At 29.0% G+C, this 19,465-nt stretch overlaps 1 protein-coding gene across 1 annotated transcript in view; it reads right to left on the bottom strand.

The window, feature by feature from the left end:
- LOC149791915 (uncharacterized) overlaps positions 1-3,446 on the bottom strand; it is a 46,463-nt gene extending 43,017 nt beyond the window's left edge. Inside the window, exon 1 of the mRNA XM_089970428.1 lies at positions 2,817-3,446. Within this exon, the coding sequence (XP_089826554.1) occupies positions 2,817-3,339 (523 nt within the window). The 5' untranslated portion in view covers positions 3,340-3,446. The remainder of the gene's footprint in view (positions 1-2,816) is intronic.
- Positions 3,447-19,465: the final 16,019 nt, after the last annotated feature.

Raw genomic sequence — 19,465 nt, 5'->3', positions numbered from 1 at the left:
GTTACCATTTCTACACTGTGTCAGATACAAATATCTTAACTTGATTTGTAATAATAATGAGTATTTTGTTGTGAATACTAATCCGCTTATGTAAAGAAGGATATGAAAAATGTATAATCGGGTTAAGTCTTGTATAACAAGTTGTTGATATTTTACGGTATTAATGTGTGTATTCACAAGACCGAAGCGTCTTTCAATTTGAATTTATCTTCTATATTTTGCACAACTGTTTTATTTCATCAAACATTTATATATTTTACTTTCATAATATCTGTATTTGTTTCTTTAATTTCACATATATACACATTGCTAGTTTACAATGTTCATGCTCCACAGTAACGAGTCATGGAGTTAATACAAAAATTAAAATTAATTAAATATAACTGTAAATATGAAAATAATTTTTAACGTATTATGTACGTGGCACTTGCAATTTGTCTTCCTACTGCTGGTTGTATTTGAAGAACTAAAAATTTAACTGCACTATTTATGATGATGCTGATGATGATGATGATGATTGCAATGACGATGAAGAAGAAGTAGCATATATTATAATGATGATATGAAGAGGAAGACAAAGAAGAATGGAAGGAGTGGTTGAGGATTTTCTTGAAATTTTGTAATGTTGAACCTATACTGGATCACTCCCTTCATTTAGTTTACAGTTAATCAGATTCGGTGAACTTAGGAATATTTGTTTTGTCACTCAACAAATATTAAAAGACTGAATCATTGCTTTTATTGAAATTGATTAATGCTCCACTTTGCAGAGAAAAAAAAAAACACTGCAACGGAGTAAAGAATGAATCCCTTTTAACCATGCTGGCTGGTTGTTTTTGTATTTCAAAACGGTGATAAAAGTTTATTTGCTTAAAAAATACCTTATTTATTTATCAATTGTATGGCAACACTAAAAGTAATTAATGTATTAGATGTATCATTTAAAATGCATTTTCCACCCCAAAAATGTGTGTATTGTTTCGACAGTGTTGTTCAATTTACATATTGTAATAGATGGGGATGAAGTGGAACCAAACATAAATTTTACACACATCTTTTCAATATATGTCTACATTTTAATGGGAATAGCTTATGATATTTCATGATAGAATCGGAATTATTATTATTATTTTTTTTTAACTGCTAGTTCTTATTTTCTCAACTGTACAATATTTAATATAAACTCATTCTTGAAGGATATAAAATGGGTTCTTGTTTGCATTTATCAGTGCCGCTGGACATGCAAATTTAATGCAGGAACATATATTGATCTGTTTAATCGGTTGAGTGCACTTTACTAAATAACTTGTACCAAATATCGTGTACAAGTAATTCACTATCATAAGCATTCACATTTCAGGCTATTTTTATTTAAATCTAATCTGCATTGTTTTTGAAGGGTCTCGAAGATATAACCTTGCCCTGCGGGAGTTTACACACATGTGCTGAAGAACTCTCATTCATATATATATATATATATATATATATATATATATATATATATATATATATATATATATATATATATATATATATATATATATATATATATATATATATATATATATATATATATATATATATATACACTTATTTTCAATCCATCTACGCGTTTTTAATGTAATAAATTATTCGCAAAATACACTTATACAGAATACACCACCCTAGCTATATAAAATACTAAAAATACTAATACAAAATTCGTTTTCATGAAGGGTACAAACAACCACTTTTTAACGTAGAATGTGTGTATGTATTTTACACGCACCTGTCCCTTAATTTTGTGATAATTGTGACATACTATCATTTTAGAGATTGACACATGATATGGATGAAAAGTCTTACCGACACAAGTAACCGTTTTAAAACGATAACTTTCCTGGTATAAACGAATTAAGGACACATTTGAATATCTATCAAAACTGCAGTTAAATTGTGAATTCTAATCTAACTTAGATAACTTAGAAATAGTGAACTTTCATTATTTTGGAGGAAGGTGTCCCTTGTTCAGAGTAGCTATAACCAGGCAAGCATTTCTGCTACATTATCACAAGGTAAATATTAATAATTAGGTAATAAAAACCGCACGTAAGCTACTGCCGTTGTCGCAATAGTGTAAAATTCTAGGTGGGTTGGTTGAGATTATGGCAAACTATTTATCACCTGGTGACGGTCAAGAGTTCACGGTTACAAAAGCAAGGCAGTTGATAATAGTTCCCGTCCTTATGCTGTATAATTGAAACTACAACTTGAATGTTACCTAGCATATTCCATAACGAATCACATATACACGTTATGCGCCAGCATTCCGTCTTTATTACAAGCTATTTGCCAGCAAATAGTTGTTTCAACAATAGAACGAGTCTTAATTCGACTTCAGTCGTTTATAATGATGCTTTTATTTTTTATGGCTGTTTCATTATAGTTTATTGTCCCAGCGTGAATGTTTTACATGATTATGCTCTTTAACTTCAATACATCAATTTTGCAAACGTGCTTGATTTGTAGTTACCAAAAGATGATTTGACCGTCAGAAATCACAAGCAGCAATACAAGATCTGATAATGCATTGAAAATGCGTGTTTTATTTATTCCTATAACACAGCCTTGTCTATGTACAATAATATAAAGAACAGCGGCGGCTGACAAATAAGTGCGGCCATTAACTGGGTTTACGGCTTCGTATTGCAGAGGTTGGAAAGCATGAACGGGAATTTTATGTGCCTAATCGTAAATCGCTCGAATTACCCCATAATCTAGTGAAACTGAGTTAAGAATGGGAAGGGGGGGGGGGGTCTAAAAACATGTGCACTTACCGACAATTCCCATCCAAGGGTAGTAGGGAGTAGACTGTGTTTCTGCGTTAGGAGAACTTGAGTCTTTCAAATCTTTTTGAAGAAGAGTGCAGCTACCACCGTTCTGTCCATCCACAGAAGATGAATAAGGACTGCTATTATTGTTGTTATGCACAGAGTCAGGTGAGTGAGACGGATTCCCGTGGGTGGGACCTGAATTCCAACCCTCGGAGCTGCTACAAGCACTGTACGGCCTCTGGATATTATCTTCGTGGGTCGCTGGTGGGTAGTTGGGAATACGCCCGGGTCCATGGACTCCATTTTCGCGACTATAGAGAGATTCGTGTGAATTTTGGTGCGCTGGGTAGCCGTTGGTCAGTCTCTGATGATGGTCAGGATTAAAACTTCCATTATGATATCCGATTTGGTCCGCAAAACGCGAGGCGAAAATTCCATAATTGCTAGACCCATAGCCCACATTGTGGCTCATGTGTGGATTATCCGTAGAATATTGTGCAAATAACGATGGATAGTAAGAGTTCATTTTTCCCCTATAAATTTGCAATAAGTTTCAATTTTCGGGCTATACATGACCTATACTTGCAAGCACTAAAACCTGTGATTTGTGAGTCTCTGCCTACAGTCAGCCAAAATAAATCATTTGCATACAAATCACAACCATGACGTCTTGTCCAATGGCAGCGCGCCTCACAAGGATCAGTCGGCAGTGCCTCGGTGACCGAATCACAACCCTACTTTCCCACATAAATTCGCCATAGGAAGTAAACAAAGCTATTTTCCAATCGACAGAGTGCTGATTTTCGTAATGTCAAATTTGAATTCACTTTTAATGCACAAGAGGACATTGTTGGTGAAAATTAATCAATTTTACGAGGAATTAAATGAATGAAGAAGCAATTTTCCATCATATATTCGCTAGAATTAATCTTGAAAATGGCTTCCAATTAAAAAGATTTCTCGTTATCTTAGGAAATATTTGTCTCTGTGGTGTTATATATCTGTTAATACCTTCCAAGAAATACCGGCAAAATGGACACGGGGAAATCTATAGCCCAGCTTCATGGATCTTCAACAAAAATTTATTCTTTACGGAAAGGAAATTGAATTAAATCTCTCAGGATTTAAGCATTTATGTGCCGAACTGATGTTAATGTAGCGGATATTATGTTCAAACCAGACGGTGACTGTTAAAGAAATATTGACTTCAAACACTTTACGTGATTTATTTTCGAGTTCTTCAGGACGGTACTCATTCTATCCTCTTTTCAGCGAAATGATAGTACAATTTAGGATAGGAAATAACGCAAGGGATTTGGTTCTAGGGCAATCCACATAAAAAGAAGAAAATTCCGATTTTGGAGATTAAAGACCCGATTCTCCCTTAAAATAAAATAAAAACCTAAAAGAGAATAAGGTTATGGAAAAGACACTGTATATAAAGAAAATGCCCAGACAATATTATTTGTTTGAGGACATTCAATGATGGTATTTTCCTGATTGTAGTTATCATTTAAATTAGTAGAACACTTTGCATAAATAAATAACTTTAAATAAAAAACTAAACTCAGTGTCATAAAAGTATTACAATTTATATTTGAGACAGGGAGCTTAGCAATATCTAAATTAGTATTTGGACTTAAATTATGTTTCTTTTATTTGAATACAAGTGTATATTATTATTATTATTATTATTATTATTATTATTATTATTATTATTATTATTATTATTATTATTATTATTATTATTATTATAATACTCTGAATACTTTTAACTATTTATTATTCAGATGTGAAATAAATTTTGTTTTGCATAAATAGATATTTTGTTTCATTAAATATGTCCCAAAAATTCATGTTGATATTTTAATGAATATTTTAAATGTGCCCATACAAGCTGCATTTATAAATAATGTTAAATCGGTTTAAGTTATTTACTTGATATTGCGAAGGACTAAAATAAAACACTCTATTTACAGATAAGAAAATGTTAAAGCACTATTTTGATTATGTAATAATAATAATAATAATAATAATAATAATAATAATAATAATAATAATAATAATAATAATAATAATAATAATAATAATAATAATAATAACCACAACAAAAGCAGTAATGACATAAGCAATACAATAAACGATACAATAAACAATTTGTTACTATTCGTAAAGATGATGATAAAATGAAGATAAAAGTCATAAATCAACAAGAAAGAATAATGAAATTCAAGATGATTGTTGCGTTGTTTCCATTCTAGGCAAATGACAACAAGGTATCAGCCTGTACACTTTTTATAGTTTTATGTGTAGTTATTGGGTTAAGTAAGGACGTAACAGTACAGAAAATTTTACATCTCGGCGACTAGATACCTTGGTTTGCTTTTTTTCGTTTCATCCAGTCTGTTTTATGTCATCTTCATTCATAGAGGAGAATAGTTGCATCTCCAATCTTGTTATTTCCTGTTCAAATGTCATATCTAGTAACTGTTTACCGTGTCAGATGTGTTCAGTGCAGGGTACTTAAAACTTTATCGTTCCCAGTCAATCTAGTTGAATATCAAAGCCGTTGAGTTGAAACAGATTCGTTATTTTCTAATAAAAGTCAGGCCGGTTTTATCACACGGGTTTATCACTATATCATATGCTGTGTGATATATTTTTGTTGTAATATTTCTGATAATTTCATTAGAAATTTTGAAAATATTTTACCTACATATTTTTAAATAAAAAAAAATTAAAAATATAAGTATATGTGACCTGCATATTAACTTGCAGATACAAGCACGATTTTCTTATTCTTCTGCGTATTATTATTATTATTATTATTATTATTATTATTATTATTATTATTATTATTATTATTATTATTATTATTGATATGTTTGTTGTTATTAATGATATCATTATTATTATTATTATTATTATTATTATTATTATTATTATTATTATTATTATTATTATTATTATTATTCCAATGCAACTTCATTATACCTGGGGTTTTTTTTATTTGTTGCAAAGAAATAGAAGTAACTGAGAGTATAATGAAAGTAATTATTGTTGTCATTGTGATTATCCTTGTGGTTGTTATTTTTGTTGCTGTAGGTGCCATCATCGTGTTTGCCACCGTTCCGACTGTTATTAACACTGAAGCCATTGTGCGTCTGATCAATTTGGTTTTTATATCTAAAACGCTAGGTTAAATATTCTACATCTAGCGACAACGTATGTCAACAGGAAAATAAAAATTTCAAACAAGGATGTATAACTATTGACAGGTATATAACGTGATGTAACGCGTGTCATCAAAAATGCCCTTTTTTTATAAATATAAATAATAAGTACCCATAAATAACGCTGTCAGCTTGCCTAATAAAGCCGTTACATGTCTTCCAATATAATGTATGTCCAGCTCTTATTTTCCCCCAAGTGATAATAACGTTACGACAAGACTTTTATCCCTGCCAGCTACTTAAAGAATACAAACACTAAAGTCTTTACTTTGCTTTGAAAAAATATTCTGAAACAGGTTTTACATGAATTCGTGCCATATCGTAAGCTAGATTATTCCCATTTCAAGACGAGGTAATTTAAAATTTTAATTTTCCTTTGACATAAATTATTTTGTCATTGTCCAATGCGTTACAGAATCATCTTCAAAATATGAACGAAGCTACTAAAACACACAAATTTAGAGTCAAATTGGTAACACGAGGCAATTGTTCCAATTGATCCGTGACAGTAATACAAAATAAATGTAAATAAATAAATAAATCTATCAAAAAACCTAATATGCGTCCCCAAAAATATTGTATTAAAATAAAAGAAATCACCAAATCGGTCCTGTGGATGTTTATTTGTTTACAAATAAATATGACCTCTATATCAGAAACATTACAGTATAATATATTCATTCATATGGTTATTTCAGTTAGAAGAGCGTATATTGTAGAAACAATCCTCAGCAAACGTTCAAGAAAAATCAAATTTAATAACACAGATAGTAGTCGTGGGGACATTTTGAGTGTCCATCAAAGCTATCTCAAACTGTCTGGGTATTACGGCCGTGCTTTAACGACCTATATGAACGAACTATATTAAGACGAGTATATCCTCTACATCACTTATTGCACAAATTGACTGTCGTATCATTATCTCTTCTGTTTAGATCAATACAAAAGAAAGAGGAAGCAGATGGGGACTATATTTTCAATGTACGTAAAATAATTTCCTTCTTAACACTGCATGGCACAATTATTTGATTTAAATGTATCTGTATACTTGTATGCATGATATATATGTTCTTTTATGTTTACAATATTTTTACTTTATATTTTAATTTAGAGGTATGGACTTTGTAGTCTGAAATAAAGAATTCTTATCTTATCTTATAACTTCAAATAAGATTATATGTCCTTCGTTTTCTTTGTAATAAAATGTGTGATTTTTCTTGTATATTTAGCATTGTTTGAAGTCTTTTCCACTCGATTTTCCTATGTCAATAACTTATGTCTGTCTATCTGTCTGTTTATATGCATGTATCTATGTATGTATGGTTGCAATGATTAATGGATATCGATGAATAGATGAATTAATGGATGGAAGGAAGATGAATGTATAAAGTGCTTATGTACTTGTTCATTGTTATATGCATGTTTGCGTGTATTCCTCTATGTATATTCGTACCACGTCATGTACGTAAGTACTTATTTATGTGTGTATGCGTTTCTGTGTATCTGTTTTCCTTTCTCTCTGCTAGAATAAATTTTTTATGGCAGTGTCAGACAACTTCCTTTTTCTCCTGTGTAAGTTTGTGTTTCATATTTTCTACCTTAAAAAATTAACAATAACTTTATATGATGAAATAACGAAAAGAGCAAAAAAGACAGAAAGAAAATAAGTCTATTTCATCAACTATTTTCTTACTTTTGATGTATTTAAGAATACATCGTTTTCTGCCATATCTTGTACTATCCCATCATGAGCCCCTTCGCCCTTGGCTGCCTGGTCAACAGAATCAATACTTCGTGATAGGTTCGGCACGCTCGAATCTCGAGGGCCGTTCTTACAGACCAAACATACACAGTGAGGAAATTGAAGAGAACGGAATTAATGAAAAACATGGCTGCTTTACCGGATTCAGGTCCTCAACATCGAGAGAGAATAATCTGAAATCTGCACCAAAATGATGGGATGTATCTTTCTATCTCCTAAAATTCTTATTGTTAGAAGCATCGCTGTAGGTGGGCGGTCCGAGCTACTAAGTTCTAAGTTAATACTTTCTCATTTTCCTTTCTTGTCTCTTACTCATGCTTTCTGTTGAAAATCTCCACCGATATATATATATATATATATATATATATATATATATATATATATATATATATATATATATATATATATATATATATATATATATATATATATATATATATATATATATATATATATATATATATATATATATATATATATATATATATATATATCTGTATGTATATATATATGCATGTATATATCTGTATGTATATATATATGCATGTATATATATATATATATATATATATATATATATATATATATATATATATATATATATATATATATATATATATATATATATTGAATCCTTTCTTGACACACACATACACACGCATACACACGCATATATATATATATCTTATTCTTCTTCTTCTTCTTCTTCTTCTTATTATTATTATTATTATTATTATTATTATTATTAAATACAAAAAAATTAATTTGTCTTCGTTTGGGTATTGGTTTATTAATTTTATTTATTTATCTTGGTTTTTTTTTTTCTTCAATATTTATCTTGGTATTTCTTATATTTATTTTTATTATTTCTATTTTCATCTTGATTGATTCATCAGTATGTTATATCTTATCGGTGTTACAGAGTTATTCGGCTCTGGGCTTCCTTTTTTCTTCACTTGAAGTAATATTTGTACGCCATTTCTATGGTGGCCTTATGCCAAAAACAAACATTACACACTAAAATCTGTTTCAGTTATTCAGTCACTAGCACTGGGAAACAGCATCATACGCTCGAACGGGATTACAAGACCGAATTTGTCAACTCGGGGAACGGCTCCAAAACAAATATATAAACTATGTAAAAATGAGGAGTTTTTGATTAAGAGCCTGCCGAGAAGGGTGTGGTGTTTGTTTAAAATATTGAATAGAACTCAAGCACGGGAGAGAAAACTCTCATTTGTATCTCCAAATTTCGTAAAGCTTTCTTATGTGTCTGTTTGCAATTTTGATAGATTCAGATGTGAGCCTTGCAAAAGTATTTTGCCTCATTCATCTTGAAAATAAATATTATCCATTTTTTTTTACCCAATTGACTTTTATTAAATTATTTTTCTGATAAATAAATTTGCTGTTGCTTATAACCAACTATCTTTCTTCAATCCTGTCTCATTTCTCTGTAATCAATCGTTTGGCTTATGCATTTTCTTTTTTATTTTAATGTATTATTATTATTATTATCATTATTATTATTATTATTATTATTATTTATTAATTATTATTGTCGTTATTATTATTATTATTATTATTATTATTATTATTATTATTATTATTATTATTATTATTATTATTGTTGAACAATGACATAGACGATGCCTGAATAATTTAGCAATGTTTACTATAAAAGCCTTAAAGATCAGAGAAACCGTTTTATCAACGATTCCTGCTACATAAGATCAGTTTTAGGGTTACCCTGAAATACGTTTGTTTGATTACTGTGCAATATATACAGAAAAAAGCAATAATTATTACTTTCATGTATCTTTTTGTACCACATGATGTATTGATATTTATCATAGGCCAGTGGCCTATATTACAAATAATAATAATAATAATAATAATAATAATAATAATAATAATAATAATAATAAATACATATTATTATCATTATTATTATTATTATTATTATTATTATTATTATTATTATTATTATTATTAAAAATTATTATTATTGAACGACGACAGTGACGATGCCTTACTGACCCTGAGAAACGAACAGTGATATGAAACAACACTCGCTCGGTTCTACAGGGTAAACATGACAAAGCCTTCTTAAGGATGTTGCTGCTGCTGCTGATAATAATAATAATAATAATAATAATAATAATAATAATAATAATAATAATAATAATAATGACAATTTAAAAAACAGTTAATGATAATAATGCATTTTATCAACGATATATGTGTATCAATTTCTTTCATTCAAATTCATATATCCTTAATTTGTTAATACTAATAAATATTGGAAATCATTGCTTCACTCAGTCTGATTTGAAAATATATATTCTTTTAATATAATTCAAAAAAGCATTAATTATAATTATATTGGTACCATTATTGATGATAAAGATGATACTGTTGTTGTTGTTATTATTATTATTATTATTAGTAGTAGTAGTAGTAGTAGTATTAGTAGTAGTAGTAGTAGTTGTTGTTGTTGTAGTATTGTTTTTGTTTTTGTTACTTCCACTGAGTTCATCGTCAAAGCTGTGAAGATTCTTTCCAAAACATTCCGTGTCTCAATATTATTCTACTTTAATAATTTCCATCGATGTTATCTTCATAATTCTGTGAATACTGTACAGGTGCCAAAATATTAATGATGTTCGTTTGTACATTCACATTTAAGGGCAAGGATAGACTTTCTCACTTATGCTTACATAATGGCCAATCATTTTTACTTAGATGGATGTCTAAGTATTTGAGGAACATTTTAATGGATTACATATATGTTTGCATCAATATTTATCTTGTAAATTGATCATATCCATTGGCGTTTGAATCTAACTTGACTGCTGTCTTATTCAGCCGTCTTTTTATCAAACGACCATTATCATAAATTATCCTAACGTTCGCAAGAAGACATTTACCTACAAAGGAGATCTCTGATTTATGGCGAAAAGTTTCTTAATTTTTATTAAAATTAATGTATGTAACTTGCATTTTGCTATGTCATCGTTGAGCTTTGTAGAAAATATGCGCTCAAGTGAGATAGAGAAAAGATAAAAGTGTGTTTTGATCATTCCTATCTTAAAGGCGTCATCATCTAAGCTATACATAACTATCTCACTGCGAAAGAAAACTTTAACTCACACATGAAATGCACAAGTAGGAATAGGAATCGTCCAGATCTCTGCAACTATTGATACAAATGTTGCTTTTGAGATTTTCTGAAGTTTTAGTATTGATTTACAATAATTTTCAATAACTGATCTGAGCATTTAAAACTGTATTATTTATTTATTTATTTATTTATTTATTTATTTATTTATCTATCTATCTATATCTTTCTTCCCTGTAGTATTTGCGTATATGTTTACCTGCACCAAAACGATAAAATTCCAACTTTAAAGAATTTTATTTTGATATGTAATGTTTCCTCTATCTTCAAGAATGCACACTTTTCCTAGTTACAAATTCGTTGCATATACACAGAAACACATTTAACAAAAAACATAGTAACACTAAACATTTTCATAGAATATTTGCCACACATAGTCTACTTCAAATAAACATTCTCATTTGTACTAAATTAATCTTTTTAAAGTTTAGAACATGGCATTTTTGACGCCATTTAAAGAAAATTGAGACTTTACGTTTGTTAGTCGTGATTATGTAAGGTTGCTAATGTAGGCTTCAATCGAAATATAAACATTTTTGTATATATGAAACGACGTGTATTCCCTTGGGAATGACGTTGCTAAGTTTGTCCTTTGTTTACCCTCGAATCATGTCAGTATCATCATTTGAAATCGACATAAAAAAAGACTGACCTGTCGGAGTGTGTACAAGAGACCTGGGCAATAACGTATACCAATACAAATGCATTCCACACGTGCAACAACAAAGAAACGCTTTAATTTACTTACTTGATATGTCATTTATAATATTTTCTTTTCGTTAGAGTGAAATCAGAATTACTTACATGCAACTGTCATGAACGATAAATGAGCAAATATATGGAATAGTAGCGTACACTGAATGTAGAAAATAGTCCACGTTCTAAGGGGGCGGCCATCTTGAAAAAAGTGCGGCGGATGAAGATGGTCTTAGATTTTTCCCACACGCATTACCTAGTACGTGGGGCAACAACATTAACCAACAGGTTAGAAATTCAGCTCACTTCTGCCGTACATTTTCCCATTTACCGCACACACGGAATGAAGTTCAAAAGATATTCTGTATTCAAGCCGTGGAAGGGAATATTTATGAGCTAGTTTGTTTACAAAGCTGAACTTTTGATCTGGCGGAATCTAAGCGAATGGGGAATTACAGGGGCGTGGATGGTTATTTTCCTAAAATATCCTTTCAAATTTAGACCCATAAAATAGTAGAAGAAGCGAGGACTATTAGATAGAACACCGCCAAAGAAAAAGAAGAATAAAGGGTATCAACATTGCTCTTTTTTAATTTATGTATTTTCGTACAAATTAAATTTAAATAAAGAAGTAACCATTCTGGATATTTACATGAATGATGTTATTCTGTTTGTTTTGTTTCTTTGTTTTTCATCTTTAATTCAATTTCAGTCTGATATTGCAATAGCCAATGCCATTATTGCTTTTATTTTAAAAAAAAATTAATTAGTTTCCAGCAGGATTTTTTATTGTGTACATAACAACATTTAAGAGCACACGCATATACAAAAAAAAAAAAAAAAAAAAAAAAATCCGTGGGTATTTTTAAAACACAAAAATATAACAAGATATTAAGAATTAAGAAAATCTGAGGGAAATCGAATGTCAATCCAAGCTTGGACTGTTTTTACCAGATGTTCATCCGTGTACTATTTGCGTTTAATTTTCCTGTTAATTAGTTGCAACATCGGTGGGTTTTTTTTTTCTAAAGTGAAAACGTGTGCAGCTAATCACTATCAGAGCTTATTTCTATGGAAGATAAGAAATCTCCAAATTAACCAGATAGCGTGAGAAGAGATATTTCTTATCAAATTTAAATGAAAAGTAACTAGCGACTTTCTACTACAAAAACAGGTTCTATTGAATAAATAAATAAATAGATAAATAAATAGGTAGATAGATAGATAGATAGTTTGATTTGTTTGTTTGCTTATGACTGTCCACTAAAAAATTAAAAAGTTTCCATTCATAGCAACAAAGCAGGGAGTGATACAAATAATAAATAAATACATCAATAAATAAATAAATAAATAAATAAATAAATAAATAAATAAATAAATAAATAAATAAACGTAGAAACATCACGTTTTGGTAACATCCTAATCTCGAATCTTGAAAGAAGAAACATCTAATGCTTGTAATTATTCATATCTTACTTAGTTTTGTTTAGTATGTCACTCACTTTGTCTTAAATTTCAATTACTTCGTTTTGTTTAGTATGTCACTCACTTTGTCTTAAATTTCAATTACTTAGTTTTGTTTAGTATGTCACTCACTTTGTCTTAAATTTCAATTACTTAGTTTTGTTTAGTATGTCACTCACTTTGTCTTAAATTTCAATTACTTAGTTTTGTTTAGTATGTCACTCACTTTGTCTTAAATTTCAGTTACTTCGTTTTGTTTAGTATGTCACTCACTTTGTCTTAAATTTCAATTACTTAGTTTTGTTTAGTATGTCACTCACTTTGTCTTAAATTTCAATTACTTAGTTTTGTTTAGTATGTCACTCACTTTGTCTTAAATTTCAATTACTTAGTTTTGTTTAGTATGTCACTCACTTTGTCTTAAATTTCAATTACTTAGTTTTGTTTAGTATGTCACTCACTTTGTCTTAAATTTCAATTACTTAGTTTTGTTTAGTATGTCACTCACTTTGTCTTAAATTTCAATTACTTCGTTTTGTTTAGTATGTCACTCACTTTGTCTTAAATTTCAATTGAAGAAAACATTTTATGCAAAAAATGTTTTAAGAGAATCATTGTATCATCACTTCCTATCTCTCTATTATCCTTTTTTATGTTTGTAATCCATTGTTTTCTTGCATTATTTGTATCTACAGGCGTGGTGGTGGGTGGTAGATGTATGGGGGTGGGGTGGGGTGGATGTTTTGAAGTTCCGTACCAGAGAGAAAAACATTGTTAACAATGGCATGTAGTCAATGTAGTCATATCAGTGGATTCAATATATGTGGTTTCAGGTTTATAAATTTACACACTTATTTGTGACCCAGGTTTTTTCATCCCCATATATGTTGTGATTGAAGGGGTGAGCCAGTTATATTTTATGGCTTCTCTGTGTGAGGAAACTATATAATCCCACTCGTATCACTAACCCATCTTCGTTTTAAAAAATACTGAAAGCTGTTTTCATGCATTTAATCATTGTTGCCAAGGAAACGTTAAACGCTATACGCATAACATCTGTTTAGTTTCAAATACAACGCATGAAAGAAAGACCAGTAAAGAAAGCATGGGAATGAAAGACTATTAATTTTCTACAAATTGGACATTTTATTATTGTTATTATTTGTAACTCTACAACAAAATAAAATACACAGATTGTTAACTTTCTATGATCTTTGAAATTGTCTAAATATAGCACGGGTTGATTTCATTACACGGTATATACACTGTATAAGTTATTTAATTTGTTAACAAATAGATAATGATAGAGCACAGGAATATTATACACAGCCGGTATTCAAATTACCAAATTAATATTATTTGTCGAAGTGTTTGAGAATTTGAAACAAATGAGACACAAACAATACATGTTGCAAAATAAATATCAGCACGTTTGAGAAGAGAGGAGATAAATTGTATCACTATTTAATTAAAACAAGAGATGTTTTAAAAGCAAGCAAATCAGAAAATTATTAAGTAAAGAGATCCAAGACTCGAGAAATATCGTCAATGTTCGTCTCATGACTTGACTTATCATACAGTGTTAAGTAAATAAACGTTCTCTTAACATAACATAGAAAAGTTTCATTGCATCTTCATGCAAACCAAAAATAAATAAATAAATAAATAAATGAATAAATAAATAAATAAATAAATAAATAAATAAATAAATAAATAAATAAATAAATAAGGAAGGAAAGAGAGAATAACAGACAATATTACATTTCTATTCCAACAGGAGTTGTAGCTATCAAAATTGGAACAATTTGCAAATAAACAATGCGATTAACAAAAACAAATAAAGAGATGATTTACAAAATGGTAAAGATGTAAAATGAAGAATTATCATAGAGAACTAAAATAAATAAATAAATAAAATAAATAAATAAATAAATAAATTTTCTAGAAAGTACTTCGTGTTTAATCTGTGCAATGGGTAGAAATATCATCTGACTTATAACTAAGCTGAAGGTTGATGTATGCAGAAAATATACATGCGCTTAAACTAGTGCTTAAAATGGATTTCTTCGCCTAGCAAACGTTCTGGAACTAAACTAGTTAGCGTGTGCTTTTTGGTTGCATTTATTTTCATGTTCTTTAGTTGTTTTAATAAGTTACGTGTACCTTAGTTCTACTAATTTACATGAGGTTTGGTTGTACTAATTTACATGTACTTTGGTTGTTCTAATTTACATGTATTCTGTTTGTACTAATGTACATGTACTTTGGTTGTATTTATGTACATGTACTTTGGTTGTGCTAATTTACATGTACCTTGGTTGTACTAATTTACACCTACTTTGGTTGTACTAACTTACATGAACTCTGGTTGTACTAATTTACATGTACTTTATACTAATTAACATATAATTTGGATGTATTTATGTACATGTACTTTGGTTGTACTATTTTACATGTACTTTGGTTGTACTATTTTACATGTACTTTAGTTGTACTAATTTACATGTAGTTTGGTTGTACTAATTTACATGTACTTTGATTGTATTAATTTACATGTACTTTGGTTGTACTAATTTACATGTACTTTGGTTGTACTAATTTACATGTACTTTGGTTGTACTAATTTACATGTACTTTGATTGTATTAATTTACATGTACTTTGGTTGTACTAATTTACATGTACTTTGGTTGTACTAATTTACATGTACTTTGGTTGTACTAATTTACATGTACTTTGGTTGTACTAATTTACATGTACTTTGGTTGTACTAATTTGCATGTACTTTGTACTAATTAGCATGTAATTTGGATGTATGCATGTATATATACTTTGGTTGTATAATTTACATGTACTTTGTACTAATTAACATGTAATTTGGATGTATGTATGTACATGTACTTTGGTTGTACTAATTTATATGTACTTCAGTTGTACTAATTTACATGCACTTTGATTGTACTAATTTACATGTACTTTGGTCGTTCATCACAGGATATTCCAAAATTAGAATTTAGTTCCAATCAATCAATATAAACAATATAAATATATATATATATGTATATATATATATATATATATATATATATATATATATATATATATATATATATATATATATATATATATATATATATATATATATATATATATATATATATAAAATACAAACGTAACATACACAATAATACAAACGGAAACTTGTTGATAATATAAAACCTAACTTCAGACTGTATGTTGACAAACAGGAAGATAATTTTTCCTGTATAAATTTTTCCTTTATAATCAATCTTTGGAGACTTATTTTTCTATGCAACCCAAAATAAATTTACATGAGAACCTTTACAAATCTATTCAAGGATTTTCATGAACAATCAAATCACATGAAAACTCCTTCTTATTTTTTCTCATTGCTGATTGGTATCTTTTAAGAAGCGTGTGGAGTACAATGAAGGAAAAGGGTGATGAATATTCATTAGAGAACATTCTAGTAATGTCTTGAAGGGATATAAAACAATAAGGTTAATGCTTGTTTAATAGACACAACTCGGTTCCCGATTCCTGAAAATGCTACTAAAATTAGCCCTAACCGTTTCGGAGTTTTGGGACCATATGAATAAGCCATTGTCAGAATGTCCCTATCAATGTTATTAATTGGTAACAAATAACAAAATTCCGGAATTTTCCATTGGGGATTTCCTAACGAAGGAGAATTATTCGGAAACGCGATATTTGTAATAAATGCTGATGACTGGGGATTAAATATATCCATTATTTTAGATGAAATAGAAGATAAAGAGAACAATAGAAATAACAAAGATTATCGGTAATTTGTTTACAGATCCAGTTTGGAAACAATAGGATTCTTCAAGTGATTTTGAGGTACTGAGTTATCAATTTGAATTTTAGAATCAGCATGGAGATGAGTCGTAACCATATAAATCTCACAGTCAAAACCTTCTCTAAGTTATGTTGCTTTTATCATAAAAATCTAAATAAAAACAAATTTTGTTTTTGTGGCTATGTACCAAAAAAGGGATATTAGCTTTAGCTAATTTCAACGTTAAAATACATTAAAGATAAAACATATTTCTTTTTCTCAAGTACCTTTGTCTCTCTTTTTGACTTTGTTTTTCTTTGACTGCGTCTTGTACTATTCTTAAATTTTAAGTTTTCTAAAACTGTTTTTGGAGGCGCTGTAATTCTGAGCAACTTTCGACTCCTAATCCAATACTGGCGATTTGAGTACCAAGAGTACACGCCCAGGTCACCCTAGGTCGGCTACATGAGTGCGTCCTTGAGAAAGATACTCTGCTGCCAGTTCCGTGGCCTCATACAGCCAATGAATGAATAGCTCAAGATGTCGCTATAAAAAAAAAAAAAACAAAAAAAAAAAAAAAAAAAAAAAAAACAACCAACCATCTAAACCTATTTAGTTACATGGCGTCAAAGGACTAAAGCTGAAACATTTTCATATACGTTGGTTGAGGATAAATATGACAAGAAGAATTTAACACTGATCTTGTAGCTGTTTTTGGAATACGTCACCAAAATTACTAATATAAACTTATCATGTTTCAGAATGAATCGGATTATAATTTCTTTCCGTTTGTTAACAACATTCTTGACGAATTATTTTTTATAAACATGTATGTTATTATTCCAAACACATTTAAAAGACTCTTTGGGCATCTTAAACACATTTGCTTTATTATTGCATTCACATTTATATGGGTCTTAATGCATCCGAAAAGAGTTATGTTATTATTCAATACACAATTAAAAAGGTCTTAAAGCATCCTAACACATATGTGTTATTATTCAATACACAATTAAAAAGGGTCTTAAGGCATCCTAGCACATTCGTGTTATTATTCAATACACAATTAAAAAGGGTCTTAAGGCATCCTAGCACATTCGTGTTATTATTCAATACACAATTAAAAAGGGTCTTAAGGCATCCTAGCACATTCGTGTTATTATTCAATACACATTTAAGAGGGTCTTAAGGCATCCTAACACATTTAAAACAGTCTTTGGACTTCTTAACAGATGTGTTTGAATCAAATAATCTGCCAATACATTACGTGTCCAAACCTTCCTACTCAAACAATTCCTTGAGTTGGGTTTCAGAAATGTAAATTTTGGGGAGTTGGGGTTGAGGTTGAGTTTGAGGTTGAGTTTGAGTTGGGGTTGAGTTTGAGGAAATGTTTGGTTGATCATTATTTTACTTTTGTTGACACGTATTTTTAACTTACAGAAATATTATTGATCATGCCTGAATAGATTTTTAGTTATTAAGCATTGAATGACCTGACTGTCCTTCAAATTTATAAAGGGATTGATTGCTCATAAACCTTCCTCTATATTTATATTTTCTTCGATTTGTTCCCTTAACCATTTCAATCTATTAAAGATAACCAACATATATATTTGCACTAGATTCTTTTGTTCCACTTAAAAATTTAAAAAGTAAGATATAATAAGGAACTGAAAGCAAATCGTTGTATTTTCCATTCCGATAAAATTCATTCTCTTGAATGAGCACTACTACTACTACTACTACTACTACTACTACTACTACTAATAATAATAATAATAATAATTATAATAATTATAATAATAATAATAAAAGTAATAATAATAATATTAATAATAATAATAGCAATAATAATAATGTTATCATTAGTATTAGTATTAATATTAATAATAATAAATAGAGTGGAAGATTTCAATATAAACTAATTGACAATCTCTAGAATAGGCCTAGAATTTTCTTTAAAATTTAAATACGCGCTTGAGATACAGGACATAAATATCCCGTATCAACCTTTAAAAAACATGTGCATTAAATAAAATGATAACAATATATACGTTAAATCAACAACTTTCGCTTTAAATATAAATAGATAAATAAATAAATAAATAGATAAATAAATAAATAATAGATAGATAGATAAAGAAATAAATAAATAAATAAATAAATAAATAAATAAATAAATAAATAAATAAATAGAAGATAGATAGATAGATGGATAGATAAATAAATAAATAAATAAATAAATAAGTAAATAAATAAATAGATAAATAAATAAATAAATAAATAAATAAATTTTATGTTTTATACTCCATTAATAGATGAGATAAATTTACAAATTGTTTGTATAAATCTACATCCTTTATTGGCCCTTTCAGGAATGTGTAAGTTTCATGATGAATTCAAATAAAGAAGGTATTTAGTCCATTTGTTTATCGCAATATCGGATGACTACATTAATGCTATCTATTTATTTTTATATTTTGTACGAGAAGCTTTG

Source organism: Sinohyriopsis cumingii, chromosome 9, assembly GCF_028554795.1.
Source record: "Sinohyriopsis cumingii isolate HCF-2022 chromosome 9, ASM2855479v2, whole genome shotgun sequence".
Lineage (NCBI taxonomy): Eukaryota > Metazoa > Mollusca > Bivalvia > Unionida > Unionidae > Sinohyriopsis > Sinohyriopsis cumingii.
The sequence above is the reverse complement of the archived record's forward strand: the minus strand, read 5'-3'. Positions and strand labels throughout refer to the sequence as shown.